General features: G+C 48.6%; 1 protein-coding gene and 1 non-coding gene across 2 annotated transcripts in view; both read left to right on the forward strand.

The window, feature by feature from the left end:
* Nucleotides 1–20,171, forward strand: part of LOC135818108 (telomerase protein component 1-like) — a 42,477-nt gene extending 22,306 nt beyond the window's left edge. The window contains exons 28-52 of the mRNA XM_065331435.1: nt 2,575–2,663; nt 3,161–3,275; nt 3,681–3,798; nt 4,071–4,236; nt 4,552–4,647; nt 4,940–5,064; nt 5,809–5,958; nt 6,346–6,454; nt 7,148–7,267; nt 8,040–8,138; nt 8,417–8,677; nt 9,170–9,345; nt 9,918–10,056; nt 11,073–11,192; nt 13,575–13,682; nt 13,985–14,278; nt 14,842–14,961; nt 15,171–15,280; nt 15,542–15,626; nt 16,112–16,257; nt 16,524–16,685; nt 16,936–17,083; nt 18,168–18,248; nt 18,446–18,538; nt 19,083–20,171. Coding sequence (XP_065187507.1) covers nt 2,575–2,663; nt 3,161–3,275; nt 3,681–3,798; nt 4,071–4,236; nt 4,552–4,647; nt 4,940–5,064; nt 5,809–5,958; nt 6,346–6,454; nt 7,148–7,267; nt 8,040–8,138; nt 8,417–8,677; nt 9,170–9,345; nt 9,918–10,056; nt 11,073–11,192; nt 13,575–13,682; nt 13,985–14,278; nt 14,842–14,961; nt 15,171–15,280; nt 15,542–15,626; nt 16,112–16,257; nt 16,524–16,685; nt 16,936–17,083; nt 18,168–18,248; nt 18,446–18,538; nt 19,083–19,229 — 3,377 coding nt within the window. The 3' untranslated portion in view covers nt 19,230–20,171. The remainder of the gene's footprint in view (nt 1–2,574; nt 2,664–3,160; nt 3,276–3,680; nt 3,799–4,070; nt 4,237–4,551; nt 4,648–4,939; nt 5,065–5,808; nt 5,959–6,345; nt 6,455–7,147; nt 7,268–8,039; nt 8,139–8,416; nt 8,678–9,169; nt 9,346–9,917; nt 10,057–11,072; nt 11,193–13,574; nt 13,683–13,984; nt 14,279–14,841; nt 14,962–15,170; nt 15,281–15,541; nt 15,627–16,111; nt 16,258–16,523; nt 16,686–16,935; nt 17,084–18,167; nt 18,249–18,445; nt 18,539–19,082) is intronic.
* Nucleotides 12,269–12,341, forward strand: Trnav-aac (transfer RNA valine (anticodon AAC)). Its single transcript has one exon. It is a non-coding gene; the product is annotated as a tRNA-Val (tRNA).
* Nucleotides 20,172–21,979: the final 1,808 nt, after the last annotated feature.

Below are 21,979 nucleotides of genomic sequence, written 5' to 3' on the forward strand. Positions count from 1 at the left end.
ACTAGCAGTGTACTAGTAGTAACGTACATTGTACCTCCAACCAGGAACGTAACAGCCAAGCTACTGTAAATCCGAGGTGAAATGACTGAAAAGAATAATAATGAATAGAATAATCTGCGCACTCATACTTACACACAAGACAAGGTAGGTAGGTATTAAGGTTTCCAAGAACGTTTTCTTGTGACGATCATCAGTTGGAAAACACGTCACAACAGGATAGAAAAAGGAAACATGTTAAATAAATGCAGAGAAGGTGAAACATTTTGGTGAAACATTTAGAATTAAAATAGAAGAAATCACATGAAACATTTAGGAGAGACATTTTGGTGAAACGATGCGAAATATACAATGTACGCTAGCAGGATAATGTGGTGTAGGGGTGAAAAAAGGTGAAGAAAGAAAACATGGACTAAACAAGGACTAAACTGTGCGAATTACGCAAATACACGTACGTGGGCGTGGGTTCGAATCCCACTTCTGACACCATGTAACAACTTGATGAGCCGAGGAATAGATACTCAATGGGAGTGGATAGCATCAAGAGTACATAACCCCAAGAGTGTGCAGCTCCAGCTATGGGGTCTGCGACGGCAGAACTTCACATCACGTGATGAACCCGTGCACTCTAGTGCATGATAGATACTGGGTTGTACGCAGCCCAGCTTTGGGTACAACTCTCTTGTGGTCACTTTGCACTGTTTGCCAGCATAACCTTTTGAACCATGTCACGTGATGTGAAGTTCTGCCGTCGCAGCACAGCATAGAGGTTGTGCAGGCAGTTGCACACTCTTGGGGTTATGTACTCTTGATAGCATGGTATATATAGGGGAGAACATAAGTGATAAGTAACACAATGCAAGTGTAGATGATGTAAGTGTGGGAATAAGGTGTGAATGGAAGTGTGAGTATAAGCGCTAACTCAATGCTGGTGGAATATGTCACAGTGTGAGCGTAGTGACTGATTCCTTCTGAATGCATAGGTCAGGCTGGCTTTCGTGAATGTATGCAGCTTCGTCGTCTTCGTCTTGCTCCGACCATGGGCGGTTTGATATGCCATACCATCTTTGGCGAACGCTTTCAGGTCCTTGGTGTAGCACTTCTTCTCTATCATAAATTCCTTCATGTCAGCACTGACTGATTCCAGCAGCATTTGTTGTACAATGGACGCGAACAGTCCACTCTCGTCCACATGGCTGGTGCCACTGAGGGTCGATGAACTATCAAGCATGGCGAGTTTCGCCCACTTCTCCGTTTCTCTTGTCGTTCGTACCACAAATTGGTAGAAACTCTCACGACTCTTTTACACCATGGCCACCAATGCCTGCCAGGCCTTGTTGGAGGTCTTTCCATGTGCAGTAAGCAGCTCACACTTGGCGTCCGCAAACGTGCTGCATCCGTAACATGCGCTCTTTAGCTTGCTGCATGCAACAGCAACGTGCAATCTGATCAGGTACTGGTCCTCACTAAACTCGTTCTGTGCCGCCACGTCTACTAACAACTCAATGTAGAACTCCACAGCTTGCTTTCCATCAAACTTGGGCACCTTGATGGCTGGCTTCTTTGCCATGGCTCTACTATTCAGGATGCTGCTGTCGTCACTAGAGGGTCTGGACTGCGTGATCTGTACGTCTAACTCCGCATTCCTCTGCCGCATTCCTCTGCCGCAGCTCAGCATTGTCTTTACTCTCTTCTCTTTCCTCAGCTCAAGCGTAGCGCTCTCTCTCTCTCTCTCTCTCTCTCTCTCTCTCTCTCTCTCTCTCTCTCTCTCTCTCTCTCTCTCTCTCTCTCTCTCTCTCTCTCTCTCTCTCTCTCTCTCTCTCTCTCTCTCTCTCTGCATCTGCTCTCTCTCCTCGTGTTTCTGGATCTGCTCCTCTACATTGTTACACAGGCTATCTCCAGTGCAGCCACACGCCTGACCATTCGTGATCGAATTCGCTTCGAACTGATCCATGCATCTCGTATCCTGACGTGGTCGCCAAAAAAATGCAAGGAGAAAAGTCTGGTATGGAGTGGTTTCACATCCATCACATGGCAATACGGGACGGCCATGTTAGTTCCAACTGCACTCAACCCCTGCATCTATGGGTCACGTGATATCGGCCATGTTGGTTCCACTCAATCCACTGTCCACATGGCATGACCACTTTCTACACAAATTTAGTCACATGACCAAGATGTGAAACCGCTCTATATCCAGTGTACTGTAAAAGCAGACATTTTCGGTAACTTCGATGCCGAAAATTTTACTGAAAATAAAACGCACCAAAAAGTTCGGTACTACACTAGTACGCTACCTGGAAAACGGGTTTACCGAAAATAAAAGTTCCCCCCACCGAACCGCCGATTTTGGAGATTACCGAAAATATTACACTACCGAAATTTTCTGCTTTTACAATAGTACAGTACATGTGTACTGTTTCACTTTACAAGTACATTGAAAGTTCAGGGTTGTGTGTGGTGGGTAGTGAACTACTAGTGATGTCCGCTCTCAACAACTACCACTAGTAATTAATACAATGTCACAGTATGCAATGTGAATGTCTGTTCCACTCCTGTCGATTCTCTACTATGCAGGTTACTACTTGTCTCTGGCCGATCCGGGTTTGGACGGCTCATTCTCGGGTCACTCGACAAGAGCGTTAAGTGAGCTGCCGTACCATCTGGTAAGTTTCTGCTGTCTCTCTGGGACGCCTGGTGTAGTTGACAAAGTTCTCGCTCTTGTGTGTGTGTGCGTGCGTGTGTGCGTACGTGCGTGTGTGCGTGGTGTGATTGGGTGTCTATTACTGTGCTGCTTTCTGTATGAGGGTGTGTTCTGGTTCACATGTGTGAGCATGTTGCATTGCCTCGACTGCATCAACACCACATCACTCCTCCTGCTACAGACACATATGGGTACAGTTAGTGTGACTTGCGGCAGCTCGAGAGAGAGAGAGAGAGAGTGCCTGGTGTACCTACATCTAGGTGCAGAGGCATTGTATAGCTGTCTGATTGTTGCTAGTGCATGAAACTCCGAGTAACAGCAACAACACTTTGTTTCCCTTCGCTGTACGTTGACGAATAGGGCTATAGTCTGAGTATAGATATCACGCCGTCCGACATCATCTCCACTGTGTAGCAGCACTATCTCACTGTTGATGCTGTCTGCTTCTGTCTGTTCTAGGCTGCCAGTGACTCCTGGTCGACGCTGGAGTCTACACTCTGCAATCTCAAGTTCCTGCAGGCCAAGGCCGACGCCGGCCTGGCCTTCCAGCTGCTGCAGGACTTCTACCCGAACGGTACGGACAGTGCACCCGTCTCAGTGTGGACTGTGCTTGTGTGTCTTTGCTGAATTGAGAAAGGGAAAGATGGTTCAATAGTTTCTAGTTTAATACTATAGGTTCAGAAAATGGAGGTGCTCAAAATGTTAGGACTGTGCAATAACTACTAGTAAGCACTGCTGTTCCCTTCTGTACATGTGTTTATATGTCCACATGTGTGTGTGTGTGTTTGTGTTTGTGTGTGTGTGTGTGTGTGTATGTGTGTGTGTGTGTGTGTGTATGTGTGTGTGTATGTGTGTGTGTGTGTGTGTGTGTGTGTGTGTGTGTGTGTGTGTGTGTGTGTGTGTGTGTGTGTGTGTGTGTGTGTGTGTGTGTGTGTGTGTGTGTGTGTGTGTGTGTGTGTGTGTGTGTGCTTGTGTTCAGGTCCGCCTGGCGCATCCTCCTCCACACGCCTGCGCACCTTTACTGCCAAGTTCCAGTCTCTAGACAAGGTGAAGGCGTTCCAGTCGTTCCTCTCCCGCAACATGCACATCATCTTGCGGTGAGTCGTGTGCGCTGTAGCATGCCGTCTGCCGTTACGTCCACGCACGTGTGTGTGTGGGGTGTGTGTGTGTGTGTGTGTGTGTGTGTGTGTGTGTGTGTGTGTGTGTGTGTGTGTGTGTGTGTGTGCATGCATGCATGCATGCATGTGTATGTGTTCGTGTGTGTATGTGTACATGGTCGGATGGGATTAGCTTTAGTACCCGTCTGTTCTCATGTACACTGACTAACAGGTTTGTTCGGTTGTCTCATTCTTCTCTTCGCAACTGTTAGCTCTCCTGCGCTGCTTTGGCAGCAGGCAGTTAATGAGCCACATCATTCAACAATCTCCCAGATGGCCACCCAGCAAGGTGTAGCTGCCAACATTGACGTAGTCGTCTGGGCTAACAAGCCTGACGTTATCGACGAGTGTGCAATGACTCTGCCTGAGTTTCCACATGTAAGTCACCGTCTTTGGCGCAGTGTTCGACGGTTCTCGCCATCCCAGGGAGAAAGCTCTCTTGCTGATACTATGCTCTATGCATATGTTTGCTAAGCTTTGCGTGTGTACGTTTGTGCATCTATCCCTCCCTCCCTCTATCAATCCGTCCATATGTCCATCCATCCATCCATCCATCCATCCCTACATCCCTACATCCATCCATCCACCCATCCGTGTCTACAGTCTCGTTTTGCGTCTGTTCTCTCTTGTGGCTGGTGTTGTCTCAACATATCATCTTTTCCTCGCGTTATGTCTGCGCTCCACACCTTACAGGCTGTTTCTTGCCTGGCTATTTCTGCGAATGGCAAGTCGTTTGTCTGTGGTGGCTTGGACTGCTCAGTCAAGATCTTCTCATTGGCTACAGGCAAGGTGAGTTGAAACAGTGCAGTGCTGCAAGATGTCCAACGTTCTGAGTGGCCGTGTGACTTTTGCTCCTTCTGAAGAACATTTAAAATAGTACTTGTACTACAATTGGTGTATACAGGCGCGGGGTCAGTATGATTGTTCATTCTCATGGGGTTTGAGAGATGGATCGGAAGGTGGGATGGGTCCTGGGGGAAAGCCTCCGGATGATGCATTTTTTGTTTCTTCATCCTACTGATATTTGGCTATAATGATGTGGCAACACTGACCGTGTGTGGCTGCTTGTGTTGGTACGCAGGAAGTTCAGTCATTCGTCGGACACGGCACTCCGGTGGTGGCGTGTTGCTTTGTCGGCAGGAACCGTCTGTGCACGGCCTCGCAGGACGGCAACATCAGCCTCTGGGACCTGGACACTGGATTCCGGTAAGCAGTGCTTTGCGTGTGTGTGCGCAGGGTATGCAGTGTATGTAGTATATGTAGTGTATTCAGTCTTTTAGTGTATGCAGTATATGTAGTGTATGTAGTGTTGTAGTGTATGCAGTGTATGCAATGTATGTAGTGTCTTTCGCTTTGGTGATACTTACACTTCTGCTCTGCATGGTATGGAAAGTATGGATGAGTATGGAAAGTATGGACGAGTATGGACAATTGGACATGTATGTACAGTCAACTTCGCTTATAACGACACTCAGCGGGGCATCAGAAAAGTGTCCTTATTCGCGAAGTGTCGTTATACCCGAAGTCTCATCTTATGTATTACAGTTGGATGGGACTTTGCTCTGGGCATGGAAATTCTGTCGTTATTCGCGAATTGTCGTTATATCCGCAGTCGTTATTTATAATAGCGAAGTTGGCTGTGGTGGTTTCCAAACCGTAAAATTGTGTAGAATTTCCCTTAGTTTTTCAAAAGGTCTTGAAAGCGTAGTCTTGGTATGGAACCTCCCTGATTTTCTTGTGGGGTTATGGCTTGGTGAGGCTCTTGGTCCCGCTTGTCTGATGTCTTGGTGTGTTCATCATGCCCTTACTCTGGGCAGCGCTTTAGCAGCTGCATCTGTGCCTTGATCCTTGAGGGTGGTGGCGTTCCTACGGATGCGGAAAACTCTCCCTCTTAGTCTAGCCGAGTCTCACGCGAACCATGATTATTTTTTCTTCTTTGTTTTTGTGCAGTGTGTCAGTCATGAAGGAACACAAGCGGCGTGTCGGGGGCCTGGCTGGTGACCCGTCGGGAAAGCTCTTCGTCTCGGTCGGTTGGGACGGCCTGCTGGTCTTGTGGGGCACTGCGGACGGCAACAAGCTCGCTACGGTGCCAGTCGTCGAGTAAGTTGGCTTGTGTTTAGAGTGTGTGTGTCTGTGTGTGCGTGCTTGTATGCATGCGTGCATCTGCAGCGGGGCTCAGCCAGTCAAGCCAGCATGCTTGTCTCTTTGAGTCGCTGTGTTCTGCCGTCGCGACATCCACATCAACATGACATTGTGTAAAAGCCGTGCCGCACACTTGCAGGCAGTGGTGTTGGTTGTCTGTACATTCACTCACTGTAGCTACCCGCCGGAGTCAGCCTTAACATACTGGCTGTCGTATCTTCCACAACGCTCCACTGTGCTCAAGTAGAATGCCTGCCGTGTACTTTGAGTAACATTTTTGTGTCTCCAATGTCATGTTGAAGTTTATTTGTTTGTGGTGATGGTCACTGTCCGTATTGCCTACAGCTGCCCGGTGAATTGTGTGGCGTTCCATCCGGAGGGTCAGTTCGCTACCCTGGGCTGCTGGAATTCCAAGCTGATCTGCTACGACACGCTGAATCGACGCAAAGTGAAGGTAAGCATCAGGGAACCGTCAGGAAACTAGGAAGATAACGGGCAAGTGGAGCACGAGCAGTGCATGGGCAGTATATAGGTTTCCGTCCCTGGCTTCCCGTTTCGCGATCCAGTCGCCCGTGGGGAAGAGACGATGTATGCACTCTCGTATGGAATCACTCGTCCGTGCCGCATTTGGGGTCAGCAGGTGATTGCCAGGGATCGCCAGTTGCAGTTGCAGATCACAGATCATGTGTAGAACTTCCCAATCTGGGATCCATACGAGTGTTTGTCACTGCACAAGTCCTGGATTGCACCATGGTAGATACAGACTAACCATGGCAAGTGGTACACACCCGAGCAGCAGTTGTGCTTGAATCCTAATGTCGCACACACTGTGTCGCCGCCCTGTTTTAGTATTATGTCTGTATTGTTAGTAGCGGCACAAGTAACTTGAGTTGGAGAGTTCTTTCTAGACAAGTGACATACTTCAACGTAATACTAACTGTTACACACACAGAATGAGCAGTTGCGGTTTCGTAACTCTGAGTTTCACGAACTGAATCGATCATCAGACGAAAATTGATAAAATTGATACTGACCCTGCCCTGTACTAACTGTTAGTACTTCTTTGATCAAGATCCAGTGATTTGATTATCCCGTGCACTGATAATTGGTGTTTGTCTCTCCACCCGTTCGCCGTGGTCCGCTGCAGACACTGAAGGGCCACCGCTCGTCCGTCAGAGCCGTGGCGTACTCCACGGACGGCCGGCACTTGGCCTCGGCCGCACTCGACGGCGACGTGATGCTCTGGGAGGTGAAGTCTGGGCGTTCGGTAAGTCAAAAAAACCACAGTGGCACTCTCGTTATGGCTGAGCTACACCACCTACATGTACTGAGAAATATGCCTTCAGTTTTTGATAACAAACTGGGGGAAACTGGGTGATGCACGGGATGAAGAGCTGAAGAGCGCAAGCAAAGAGGACAATGACAATGGTGACGGATCCAGTCCAGTATTAAAATAGGAAAAATCGAATCAAATATTTAGCCCACCACACCACACCTACATCTAGTTCTTAGGTATAGTAAAACCTGCCCTGACCGGGCGCCCTTGGTGCAGTGGAAACTCTCCTGATGTGACAGGATTCCGCTTGGTCCAGGCATGCATGTTCAATCCACAGCACTTTGGTGCATGAAAGTTTGTCCGGTCAATACAGGATACCGCTTGGTACAAGGTCCAGTGAACCCAGGCTTTACTGTACATGTAGCAGATTTTTAAGTTGGCGCTTACTTGATACACAAACGTGTGTGTTTTCCCCGCCACTGACCTGATAGCAGCTCCTCTGTTCACGAGCCTATGGAGAATTACCCGAGTTCTGAGCAATGTGCTGTATTAAAACGAATAGTTTCACTCAGCCTTACTCTCGCTAGTCAAACAGTTTGATCCCTTGGGTTCCACATGTACTGTACTCTTTTTGGTTTTGTCTGCCCCTATATCGGGTGAGTTTGCCCCTATATCGGGTGAGTTTGCCCCTATATCGGGTGAGTTTGCTCATCGCATGTAACACTTTGACAGTGACGGTGTGCTGTTGTGTCTTTGACTTCAGGTTGGTCAGTTCGTTGGCCACAGCCTGCCCATCAATCAACTCTGCTTCACGCCCTCCGGCAAGTGCCTTCTGACTGTGGCGGATGACTGGAAGGTCAAGGTTAGTGTGTGTCCGTGTGTGTGTGTGTGTGTGTACGTGTGTGTGTGTGTGGACGTGTATGTGTGTGTGTGTGTGCATGTGTGCGTGTGTATGTGTGTGTGTGTGCGTGCGTGTGCGTGCGTGTTTGTGCGTACGTGTGCATGCGTACGTGTGCATGCGTGCATGTGTGTGTCAGTTTATGCAGCTGTGTGTTCACAACGTGTGCGACTATCTGCTGCTACTCAAATACCCGCGAGCAAAATAATTTAAAAATCCTTTCTTTCTCGTTTTTCTTGCAGGTTTGGTCTAGTAACCTTGGTCAGCCGTGTGGACGTCAGACCTTCGAGAGTAAGATCAGCACATTGTGCCTGTATGGGAAAGGCAAGGGCGGCGTGCGTCGCACTGTGATTGTCGGTTGCCACGACGGCATGATTGCGGTGTCCGATGGCCAGCGGTGCCTCTCCGACGAGGTGGCGGTCCATGCGGCGCGCGTCACGTGTGTCACACGCTTCCAGCCCGGCAAATACATCCTGTCTGGGTCCGAGGACGGTACCGTGAAGGTGAGTTGGGGCCATGGTGTTACTTTGAATAAGCCCATTGTGCATTTCCAAATATGGATTACATAAGTAATGCATGCGAGTACGCTGGGATCAGCAATGCACTGTTCAACACCCCAGACGACCATGCCCAGGTGGCTGTGTGGGGTGTTCGCAGAACAAATTATGTCATTGTGCAATGGGCTCATTGGGTACTTTCATCAAACTTTTTTTTTTACCATCCTGCAATATGCGTGCGTGCGCTTTTTAACACTGATTTGATCATGAACTTCTGGGTTGTGTGTGTTTGTGTGTGTTTGTGTGTGTTTGTGTGTGTGTGTGTGTGTGTTTGTGCTTATGTGTGTGTGTGTGTGTGTGTGTGTGTGTGTGCGCGCGCGCGCGCGCGTGTGTGTGTGTGTGTGTTTCTGTGCGCATGCGTTCCTGCATGCTTGCCCTTGCATATGTCTGTGTGTATCTATGTACCAATGGACACTGTGTGACTGTGCGATAACGCAGGTGAGCAACGTCCTACCTCAAAGCGCCGGCTCCTTCACGCATCGCCTGGTGGTGCTGTGCAGCCTGCAGAGCCACGACGGACCCGTCTCTGCCGTGGCCGCGTCTCAGCAGTATGTGTTCTCGGCATCACACGACTTCACCGCTCACGTGTGGCTTGTCAGCGACGTCTACGGCATGTGAGTTGCTCTGCCGTGGTGTATCACTTTTGAATGCTATCCCGCTGGTAGCTATAATCTGCTCTTGTGTTACCCAGCGGGTGGACACTAGATAGTGAATTGTCATAGCTGTGAATCAGACTGTGAAATTGCGCTGTGAATCAGACTGTTAAATTGCGCAGTAGCCTCGTCAATTTTGTTACATTTGCACACCACGTGAAATTACATGTACTGTGAAGTGCACTGCACAATTTGCGGACAGCTAATATGAGCTTTCGAAGGGGATATTAACGGGGGATGAATGGAGGGCAGGTCTGCCCTCGCTAGTACGACATCGGGTACAAGACAAACCTCATTAGTAGACAATGATCCGAACTCCCCTGACGCATGAAACGCGTACAATCAATTCCGGATAGAAGATAGTACTTGTTATACTAAAGACAACCTTGCTTTTCTCGTTTTTGTACCGTGAAAAATATAGCTGGTTGAGCATCTAGAGGAACACCTTCTTCCGTGATGTAGACCATGATATAGGAGATGAGTTGTACTGGCCCTAAAATTGTGTGATTCTCTCTTCTCATCTGTGCTCTCAGGAAAAGTCAAAAACCTTCATCTGGTGGTGCTCCAGAGGCACTGCCAGCCAAGCAGGTCCTACGCGATCATGATGCGCCCGTGACATGCTGTTCCGTTTCCGCTGACGGATTAACTTTCGTCACCGGTGGTCGCGATAAGGTAACGCGAGCGAGAGAGTGTGTTTGTATGTGCATGTGAGGTTGGGGTGTATAGAAGTGACGTCAAGAGAAAGACAGAGACGGAGACAGACACACAGACAGACAGGCAGACAGGCAGACAGCCACAGCCACACAAACACACAGAGACACAGACACAGACGCACTTTCGTCACCGGTGGTCGTGATAAGGTAACACGAGCGAGAGAGTGTAATTGTATGTGCATGTGAGGTCGGAGTGTAGAGAAGAAATGAGGTCAAGAGAAAGACGGAGACCGAGACAGACAAACAGACACACAGACAAGGACAGACGGACAGACAGAGACAGAGACAGAGACAGAGACAGAGACAGAGACAGAGACAGAGACAGAGACAGAGACAGAGACAGAGACAGAGACAGAGACAGAGACAGAGACAGAGACAGAGACAGAGACAGAGACAGAGACAGAGACAGAGAGAGAGAGAGAGAGAGAGAGAGAGAGAGAGAGAGAGAGAGAGAGAGAGAGAGAGAGAGAGAGAGAGAGAGAGAGAGAGAGAGAGAGAGAGACAGACAGAGACAGAGACAGAGACAGAGACAGAGACAGAGACAGAGACAGAGACAGAGACAGAGACAGAGACAGAGACAGAGACAGAGACAGAGACAGAGACAGAGACAGAGACAGAGACAGAGACAGAGACAGAGACAGAGACAGAGACAGAGACAGAGACAGAGACAGAGACAGAGACAGAGACAGAGACAAGAGAGAGAGAGAGAGAGAGAGAGAGAGAGAGAGAGAGAGAGAGAGCATTTCTTTCTTTTTTTTAATCCTGCCCTACATGTGTTGCCATCGTTATATGCTATGATTGTAGATTTATAATTGTGTGTGTGCGTGCGTGCACGTGTGTGTGTGTGTGTGTGTGTGTGTGTGTGTGTGTGTGTGTGTGTACGCTCGTACATATGTGTGTGTGTATGCGTGTGTGCGTGCATGTGTGTTTGTCATTCCACACACGATTGCCACATGTCACCCATGGTGTGCATAGAACCTGCATGTGTACAGTGGCAAGCGTTCGCGCGGTGTGTGGATGCTCTCCGACACACTGGAAACTGAGCACGCCGACTGGGTCACTTGCCTGGCCATGGATGACAAAGGAGAGAATGTGGTAAGTACAGTGTGTTTTAGAGGTGATGCGTGTGCTGGCACAGGTCACAGATGTAATACATTAGGGAGGTTTAGTTCCCACGTAACGGAAACGCGTATGTGGGTGATACACGTAAAGTGGATGAAGGGTATCCATGTTGCAATGTTGTGTTTAGTCACACGGAACAAACAAAAGCATGAAGCGAAAGGCCCAAACCTGGTCAAAGACGAAGCTACCCGGGCCTAAGAAGCTCGTCGAATATTTTAATTTCGTGCTTCGGAAACTTCTTCAGCTGAGCACCCTCACAGCTCGCACAATGCGCTCCATTCTGATTTTCACCCACGTTCTGGCGGAACGTGGGTGAGCCTCCATACACGGTATGTCGTGAATCAGAAAACGTCTGTACGTGGGTCACTGAGTATCACGTGGTGCACACACGTAAAGTACCCACGGATTACGTGGGACTAAACCTCCCTAGTATGTACTAGAACCCTTACATCCATATCGGGGTAATTTGCTACCTCTTGCTGGCGCTTTACCTCCACTTTTGTGACGTATGTGGACTATCAGTACTAAACATGTGAACCTTGGTATCTTGTGTACACCTTATTCTGATAGTATCATATGCCTCCAGCTTGCCACCACTAAATCGTGCCGAATATTTCTTCTGTAAAAGTGTCTTCATTAGAGAGGTTCCACATAACGTAATTACGATCTACGGAAAGTCTTACGTAAACTGCATGCGCATCTGTGTCCCGCCATACGGAGTTATCAAATCACGTAGCTGCCCTTGGCAACTCTGAACGCGGCAGTGTACGACCAGATCGACCTGGGGAGAGAGTCATAAATTTGTACCCCAATCCACTTACGGACCAGCTACGTTATCAGAGCCCTATCTACGTACTCTACGTAGACAACTTTCCGTAAGTAGGGTGCAAACTCGCGAATTCATGGGTTTTCCCCGCCCACTAACGTAAAGTTGCTCAACTTTACGTAGTGCGGAACCTCTCTATTGTCTGAAGTGGTTTGAGCAACCTTCAACGGCTTGGACTTCCCTTGTCTCTTGTTCTGCTCCTTGTCCGCTGCAATCATCGGTTGTTTCCATAGTGTAGCGGTTATCACGTTCGCCTAACACGCGAAAGGTCCCCGGTTCGATCCCGGGTGGAAACAGGCTAATTTTTTTCTCTAGCCATATCCATTATTTTGTTCAATTTTGTATTCGACATGGAGACAGAAATTGTGAAAAAAGTAATATGATCCGTGTGTTCATGACACACTACATGAAGGTTGTAACAGGTTCAAGTTTGATTTCCAGAATGAACGTTTACGAGTGACGTTCATCGGTGGAATAGTCGTCGCTAAAGAGTTTCTTTGACTAGCACAGCCGTATATTGGGTTTGGAAGCGGAAATCTAATACCAAAGGCGAACAAAATAGATAGTATGATAGCGCGTTAGATCGAAAGCAAAATGTGTAATGTTAAAAAGATTACGATGTCGAGAGGGTGTAGTCAATATGGCAATATTTCAAATCTAATATGTGCCTGTGCTAGTCGAATATACTCTTTAGTGATGACTATTCCATTGATGAACGTCACTCGAAAACGCTTGTTACGGAAATAAACTTGAAGCCGATACAACTTTGACGTACTGTGCCATGAATACACGGGCCATATTACTTATTTCAATTGTTCAATTTTCTCCGCTTTTTACGAACATTAGGGAGGTTTCACGCAACATGTTTCCACTTCAACATCAACGCCCAAAATCTCACATTCGGGCTCGACAGGTTTCACACTGCATGCAAAAACTGAAACAGACGTGCATGTGGTTCAGCTGAGGCAGGAAGTTAAAAAATCTTTCCGAGAGTTCTTTGTCAGCTCCGTCTCTCTCTCTCTCTCTCTCTCTCTCTCTCTCTCTCTCTCTCTCTCTCTCTCTCTCTCTCTCTCTCTCTCTCTCTCTCTCTCTCTCTCTGTCGATTCGGAAAACGTTCATGGATCGGCAAAATATCCTGCTATGACTCACGATGGCCTTGAACGCGAGTGAAGTGCGACGCACGTTCAAATTCTACGTTCAACGCCAAATTTACCATCCCGCCCAAAAACCGTTGCACAAAACCTCTCTATGTACTAGTATATATGAACTGTGAGGTTGACACACATACACCTTTGCTAAATGAATCCTACAGTAGTGTAAGTGTGCATTGCGTCCAACTGGTGCCCAGACGTATGTGTGTACGTGTGTGTGTGTGTGTGCGTGCGTGTACATGTGTGCGTATGTGTGTGCGCACATGTGTGAGCACGTGTGTGTGTGCGGTTGCGTGCGTGCACATGTGTATGTACGTGTGTGTACGTGTATGTACATGGTCCATGCATCTGTACCTACCTGACTGTATTACACCACAGTTAACAGGTAGTGCAGACTTCACCATGTGTCTGTATGACCTGACCCTGGGCAAATTGCTGAAGAAGTTCACCGGCCACCAGGCAGCCATCAACTGTGTTCAGATGAAGGTGAGAGGGAGCATCATGCATGGCTTGATTTGGTTTGGTATTCACCGTTGTTCAAGGATTCTCCAACGGCAAATGCACTCCTATGTAAGAGAGTCTCCCAAGTATTGTTTAAACTTATACTCACAACTGTGTGTACGGTTTCCGTGTGTTCCGTGCTGTTCGCAAAGAGGCTGCATTGCATGCACAGTGATTCTCCAAAGGCGAATGGACTCCTATCAATCTGTCTAAGGGGTCTCCCGAGTATGTTTTATATGCACAACTGTGTGTTTGTACGATTTCCGTGTGTTCCTTGCTGTTGGCAGAGAGGCTGCATTGCATCGGGTAGCGCCGACAACACCATCAAGCTCTGGTCGCGGCACGGCATGGACCTGACGACACTGCACGGGCACGGTAATCGCATCACCGCACTCCATTTGGATGCTCCCGATGCTGAACCGCAGAAGGGGAGCAGCTGGGCTGACCTGGTGGAGAGCGGTGGTGGTGATGGTGGTGGTGGCGGTAGTGCCGAGGAACAGACGTCGTCGCTCGACGTCACTCAGGTCTCCGTTGTGTCGGCCAGCGATGACAAGACGCTGCGCACGTGGATGCCGTTCTTGGTACGTGCTGCGTGTGTGGGCATGTGTGGGTGTGTGGGTGGGTCTGCTTGTGTACATGCACTTCAAAGTATGTGTGTGTGTTCTAAAGTATTACAGTGGAACTTGCCTAGTATGTACCCTGATAATACATCGACTTGCTTAGTACGGACATTGTCCTGGCATGGGTGTGTTGCTCCATATTCAATTATGCTAGGATACTCTTTTAATACTGTAAATCAACAAATATTTTGCGCATATTTATTTATTTTCAGCCCGGTCATATTTGGCCGGAATTTAGCTTTGCAAGGTTCAGTGTGACCGACTCAGTGTATACCGGCAGCAGTAGTAGAGGCCGGAATTTTAATGTGGCTGAAATGTGTTTTAGCCCTGGGAGGCCGAAATTTGAATGTGTTGTTGTTGTTGTTTCAAATTGTTGTTGTTGTTGTTGTTGTTGTTGTTGTTGTTGTTGTTGTTGTTGTTGTTGTTGTTGTTGTTGTTGTTGTTGTTGTTGTTGTTGTTGTTGTTGTTGTTGTTGTTGTTGTTGTTGTTGTTGTTGTTGTTGTTGTTGTTGTTTGTGTTTGTAGGGTAATGAGCTAGTGTGTTTGACTGGCCACTCTGATCGTGTCGTGTCGGTCACGGCTGACAAGGAGTCTGGTGTGGTGTCGTCCTCGCTTGACCGGACCGTGAAACGCTGGACGCCCAAGGTAAGAATGATGTGCTTGTCAGCATGACACTGCGTTATTTTACACCGACTGTACACAAGCTACGCGCCTGGACCTGGACTTCTAGAGGGGTTGATTGCTCAACATTGGTTTGACTGTACGCTGTGGTTCAGCTGTTGCCTGCTGTGCTGCCGGCTAATGGTTGTCTAGTTGTTGATGTTCTGCTGGTGCTGTTGCTGCTACTCTGTCAGATTCCCGAGGATCTCTCCGACATGGTCAGCAGTGGCGTGGAAGTGCACCCGGACAAGGTTGTCGGTGTCGACATTGCACCCGGTGCAGACTATGCTGTGTCTGCAGACAGGTCAGTAGTGACGGCACAGTACGCACACACTGCTACAATGTAGTGATTCGTGTTTACCATGGTTTACTGTTTAGTAATATGAACAACAGTTGAATGGATACCCATGTTTGGGTGGGTGGGGATTCCCCGCATACTGGTGTCTGTTGCGAGGGGATTTTCCCTTTTTGCGCGGGGGAGATCGGCCGTGTTGGGGAAAGTAATTGCTATTGTGTATTTGCTTTTCTGGTATTCAGTTGTTGTGTTGCATGTTGTCCTGTGCAGGTCTGGCAATCTGTTTGTGTGGAAACTGACTGCTTGTCCTCGCAATCCAGATGTAGCCATGGTGGAAGCAACCATTGTCAACAAGGTACAGTACGAGTATTATGGCTGCCGCCAAGAGTACATATCCCCCCCCCCCCCCCCCAAGAGTGTGCAACTCCAGCTATGGGGTCTGCGGCGGCAGAACTTCACATCACGTGACGAACCAGTACACATCATTTACACCCGGTGCATGATAGATGCAGGATTGTATGCACCCTGCTTTGGGTTCTACTCTCTTGTGGTCACTTTGCACTGTTTGCCAGCGTAAGCTTTTTGAACCATGTCACTCGATGTGAAGTTCTGCCGTCGCAGCACAGCATAGAGGCTGTGCTGGCAGTTGCACTCTCTTGGGGGTTATGTACTCTTGCTACCGCCGATCATGCTCTCCTGATATTTTCATTGATTGGTGTCATTGTCATTGCGGTTACACTCAGCGTCATCCACAGTTCTCGCAAGATTCATTGCCATTCTTGTTGTGTTGTGGTTCTCTTGGTTTTCGCCGCACACGCTTTGTTCCCGCTGCCTATGTAGATATCGACTGGCCAGCGGCTGACGTCTCTGTGTGTTTGTCTGCAAGACGAGTGCTCGGACGGCACGTTCTACTTTGCTACGGGCGCCGTGGCCATGGGTGTGTGCGTGTGGAAGTTCTCTGCCAGTCGGGGTACCTGCCAAATGATGTAAGTGCCCTGGCTCGTTATTCACCCAAATGCTTGTGGGTTTTTTTTTGAAACTCGGATGTGTCAGTTGTGTGCCTAGTTATTGCACTTTCTGACTGTACATAGTATCCAGTTACAGTGATGGAGAGTTACTCTTAACTCGTATCCTTATGTCCTTTTCCTTTCTACATTTTTTTTTACTGTTCACATCCCCAACTCGAAAATAATGATGAAAGACGATGGTACTGACCTGTTTTTGCTATCCTGTCTTGCGTTGTCTCATGCAGCGAGTCAGCCAGCGATACCGGCCGATGCACGGCGGTGGCTGCTCACAACGAACACATCGTCGCGGTGGTGGGGCGCACTGCCTTCCGCGTCCTGTCCTGCACGCTCAATGCCAGCCTATCGTCTGCGTCTCTGTCGACAGTGTTCCAGGAGGATTTGACGACGTACGTTCTTCCCGTGGGCTCTTGATACACAATCAACATTATCCTCAGACAGAGTAACCATGGTAACCACTTGGCAGTATGCATTTAGCCTCGTGAATAACAACACTTTTCTTATGGCCGGTCGAGCCGTCGTTATTCGCAAGGTCGACTGTAGTAGTAGTAATAGTAGTGCATGACGACGACGTACTGCTGCATAGGTTGTCTGTAAGGTCCCGATCATGCTGTACTCTGCTGCCTGTTCTATGTGCAGTGCGCCTGAGGATGAGCTTCCGCTGTCCAATGAGGACTGGATCAAGCAGGTCATTGCCTTGCCCAGCGGCATTCTAGTCACCACTGCCGAAGGCTTGCTGCTGCAGCGAAGTCCCAAAGGCTACGCCAAGAGCAACAAGAAGATCAAGGTGAGCGGACGTGAAGGAAAGGATCACAGCATCCCGGAAAGCTGTTTATACCGGTCCAACTGATCTGTGTTGTGTGGACGTAGTATCGGCTTCCTGATCCCTTCCAGCCCAGTCTGCACTATACAGTGAAACCGTTTAAGTATAGCGTTCTCTGGGGTGTACAGTACTCTGGGGTATAACGTACTATTTTTTGATGAATGGACTCAGATGGAGAGCCAAGGATAAATTTATAGAAAAGAAAAAGGACCAAGGAACCATCGCATGAGCTGATTGTTCAGTAACTGGTGGTGTTAGTGGACATTGTAGCGTAACTTGTAGTTCCTTGGTCCTTTTCTTTTCTATTTGTGATGACCTTGCATCATACAATGCCAGTCACTAGACACTAGAATCTCTAGATACAGTACATTGGTTACAAAGCACTTCAAAGTACAGTCGGCTCCACTTACAACAAACTCGCATATACGAATTTCGTGATATAGCGAACCCCTGTCCATGTCCCTGTTTGAACCCATACAAAATTAACCCTTTATAGCAAACAGTTTTCGTTTATCGCGAACCAACTCTTGTGCGGCCGCATGTAAACCAAGTGCACTCACACTGTTAGGGGGTCACTTGCCGAACTAAATAATTCTCCTGCACAATGGTGTTCGGTATATCAGGAGTCGACTGTACATAATGCATGTTACTATGGCCCCTGGAGCGACGTGATACTGACGCTTCATTGTACCAGTACATGTAATCATGTACACGTATGAAGACCTGCTAGTACTGTGCTGCGTAATGAAATCCGATTGCGGGAGTCCAGTTTGCGCCTGGCACCGTTCCACAGCCTGTGTTCGCAGGTTGTAGGGCTGCACAACGCCCGGCGCGTACTCGAGTGACTCGATCGAACTTCATTGCGCAGCACTGTAGTTGGCTGAACTGAATGTGTGCGCCGGTGTCTGTGAATATCTCCCTCTCTCTCTCTCTCTCTCTCTCTCTCTCTCTCTCTCTCTCTCTCTCTCTCTCTCTCTCTCTCTCTCTCTCTCTCTCTCTCTCTCTCTCTCTCTCTCTCTCTCTCTCTCTCTGCCTTGTGTGCATGCAGTACACCGTGCAGGGACTGAAGAGGACGGCAGCGTCGCTGCAGAACGACGGAGTGATCAAGATTGCCGTCGATGAGCACAATGTGAGGCGTGCAGCACCCGTCGTTATTTTATTCATGAGGTTGGATTTCTTTGGCCAGCGCTGTAGTTGACACTGGCCTGGCTGAACCCTACAGATCTCACTATAAGTAGATTGGCAGATAGTTGTGTGCAAATACTCTTTCCGTATTGCTGTGCTCAAACAAGACTTGATATGGTGTGTTCTCCTTTCCCCCTGTAGGCGCCGGGCGGCGATCTCCTAGTCGGCTTTGGTGATACTGTTCTGTTCTGCGGCAACTCTAGAAAAGAGCCATGGCAGTGGAAGTTCTCCGAGGTATGTTCAGAGTTCAGAGTTCAGTCTGTGTGTGTGTGTGTGTGTGTGTGTGTGTGCGCGCGTGTGTGTGTGTGCATGTGTGTGTGCATGTGTAGGATGCTCATCAGGTGTTTGTGTCATCGTATTCATAGGGGTACACGGGCTCTTCATCTTGTCTATTTCGTGGACTGTGTTCTAAAAAATCCCTCTGTGTTTGTGTACATGTGTGTGTGTGTGTGTGTGTGTGTGTGTGTGTGTGTGTGTGTGTGTGTGTGTGTGTGTGTGTGTGTGTGTGTGTGTGTGTGTGTGTGTGTGTGTGTGTGTGTGTGTGTGTGTGTGTGTGTGTGTGTGTGTGTGTGTGTGTGTGTGTGTGTGTGTGTGTGTGTGTGTGTGTGTGTGTGTGTGTGTGTGTGTGTGTGTGTGTGTGTGTGTGTGTGTGTGTGTGTGTGTGTGTGTGTGTGTGTGTGTGTGTGTGTGTGTGTGTGTGTGGTGACCGTGGGAAATGTGTTGCTGCACGCATGTACGTGTACATTGTGGTGATGTGCATGCGACGGCGTTACTACAGTTGCTGCAGGTCGGTCAGTTCTCCTGCAATGCACCGGTTACGTCACACGTATGCCGACCCACTGTCCACGGCGGTTACCACACCATCATGGCGGCTAACACGCTCGGCCAGGTGTTCTTCCTCTTCACCAAATCTCATCCGGTATAAAGAGAAAGCTGCATGTATACCCAATGGTGTCGAGTCCCCAGATCGATCGAGCCCCCCCCATGATGCCAAGACCCCAGGTCGGTTGAGGGCAACCAACAAGCCTCGCCATCACTACGCTCCCGTTCTGCTTTTTTCCGTCTTTGCCTGTTAGCTGTGATCATAGTAAAAAAATTACAACCTGTGTAGATGCACACTAGACAATGTCACCTACACCATTCTTCCCAGGGCGTGTGTTAGCATGGCTAATCAGCAGGAGTTGTGTTTCTCAGTTGTGTTCCTCAGTTTGCCATCTTGGCTGTTCTCCCCAATGATTTGTTTGTTTTCCATATTTCACCCGTAGCACACGACAGCATGCAGGTGCTGTGTCACAGAGTTGCAGCTGATTCCAGCAGGTTGTCGTGCAGTGTCACAAGAACGCCTGGTTTCAAGCCGCCGCCAGCAGTGCTTTTATTCTCTTTCTCTGCGTGTGAATGATTCACGCTTCCGATTTGCTCTATGCCAGCTCGGCGATTTGTGTTTCTAGCACCCTAGCACCCTAGCAGTAGGCATTGTACAGCAATTCCATACTGCTAGCTGACTCTAGTCCGGTAGTTAGTTCCATCAGGGACTAGCCCTGGTTCATAGAAATAGAATTTTAATGCCACAACAGAATCTTTGTATTTTAGCGGCTTTTCTCTTTTTTCGCGTAGACTATTCTATTTTTTCTATCTTTTCGCTGTAGTTTAGGACAATATCTGCGAAATAGCAAGAGCCGTCTTGCTGGCTGCGTTTACCGTGATGCATACTACCACTAGCGGAAGTGTTGCTACACAGTCGGTCCTCATGATTGTATTTCTCTCGATTGTATTTCTCTCAGGTATTATTTGCTCTAGTATATTTTTCTTATTCCTTACAAAAAATACGCTTCTCCTGAACATTACAACAGTTATCACATGCGAGAAATCAGCTGCCTTCACCAGATGTGTATGAGGGATCTACGGTTGTCCCTAACCATAAATTATGATTATGCAAGCATGAAGTTTTGCGGATGCAAACGTAGACGTGGGCAGATATTATAATGCTCACAAATCACAAAAAATCATGCCTAAATTACGGCAGCTGGGGCTCCAACTGCCCCCCTCAAAAAAAAAGAAAGATGGCTCAGTCATGACCTCACGGACCATCGAAATAATGGATAAAAACTGAAAACTAAAAGCTGTGAACACGGGGATATAGACCGGATAAAATTGCCTACAGATCAACGTTACGCTTGGTGTTTTCGTTGTCTAGCTATGCTAATAGGACAGGACCAGCCTGACAGAACTAGCGCGAACGCACACACACACACACACCAAGCACAATTTCTACATTTAAAAAATAAATCACCCAACACCCAGCAAGGATTGGAGGGGAAACGTAGCATGCCACAGATCAGCTTGCACAAGTGGCCAACAGCCCAATCACAGCGACCATGGTGCCAAACTGCCTGTGGGTGTTCATTAACGTGGAGGGGGGTATCAACAGGCACTGCAAGCCACTACCAACTAACCTGTGCTTCTGGCCTTGAGGCGGATAGGTGAAACCAGTTTTCCAGGTGGCTGCCTTCGCAGTAGAATAAAGAAGTTCTGCAGAACTGCAGAACGGATTGCTTCTCCACGTTCAAGGACCTGTTGTCAACCGTATCTTTACCATCTAAGTGCTCAATGCCAACCCGGCAGTTCTGACGATAACAGCATCCAACCAGCACTATGCCACCGGAAACGCTAACTTCTATCCACAGCAGCTCTAAGTCAGTCTCCAAGTCAGTGCGTCTTCTCGCAAGAACAGATTCATGGCAGTATATCCCAACACCACCACCACGTTGCTGCAATCTATCCTTCCGATGTAGCTTGAAATGTGGAATAGTAAAGCTTCTCTGCAAGTTCAGTCCATGAATCAGTGGCACACGCATGCATCGACCCTTGAGCCGGCGACACACAAGGCATGATGCGACGACAACAGACGAGTGCGAGTGCGAGTAGTTAGTAATGGTCACCAGATCAGCAGTCAATACAGTCCTACTGTGCGATGCCGCCGCATTTACTGCTGGCCACGGCCTTGCGCTCACAGCTAGCTTAGTCAGTGATGGCCAGATCAGCAGTCAATACACTATGTGCCGCCGCATTTATCGTCTACAGCCTTGCACTCACAGTCACAGCTAGCAGTGATGGCCAGATCGGCAGTCGTATACTATGTGCTGCCGCCGCATTTACTGCTGGCCACGGCCTTGCACTCACAGCTAGCTTAGTCTGTGATGGCCAGATCAGCAGTCAATACACTATGTGCCGCCGCATTTATCGTCTACAGCCTTGCACTCACAGTCACAGCTAGCAGTGATGGCCAGATCGGCAGTCGTATACTATGTGCTGCCGCCGCATTTACTGCTGGCCACGGCCTTGCACTCACAGCTAGCTTAGTCTGTGATGGCCACCAGATCAGCAGTCAATACAGTCCTACTGTGCGATGTAACGGTCTGATTCAATACAGTCATACTATGTGCCACCGCACTTGTTGCTATCCACGGTCTTGCACTCGCAGCCAGCTGCTTTGGCCAGGCTGCACAGGGCGGCGGCAGCACAGCGGCGCAAGCACAGCACCGACTTGGCGTCGATCCAACGCTTGCCGACGGGATAGTATGCGGTGCCCGGGTGCGTATTCCAGCCTTTCTCCATGGTGAAGTGGATCAGGCGGATGTCGGCCTCCTTCTCGTTCCACTTATTGCGATCGTCCGT

The sequence above is a fragment of the Sycon ciliatum genome, chromosome 5 (assembly GCF_964019385.1).
Source record: "Sycon ciliatum chromosome 5, ocSycCili1.1, whole genome shotgun sequence".
Taxonomy (NCBI): domain Eukaryota; kingdom Metazoa; phylum Porifera; class Calcarea; order Leucosolenida; family Sycettidae; genus Sycon; species Sycon ciliatum.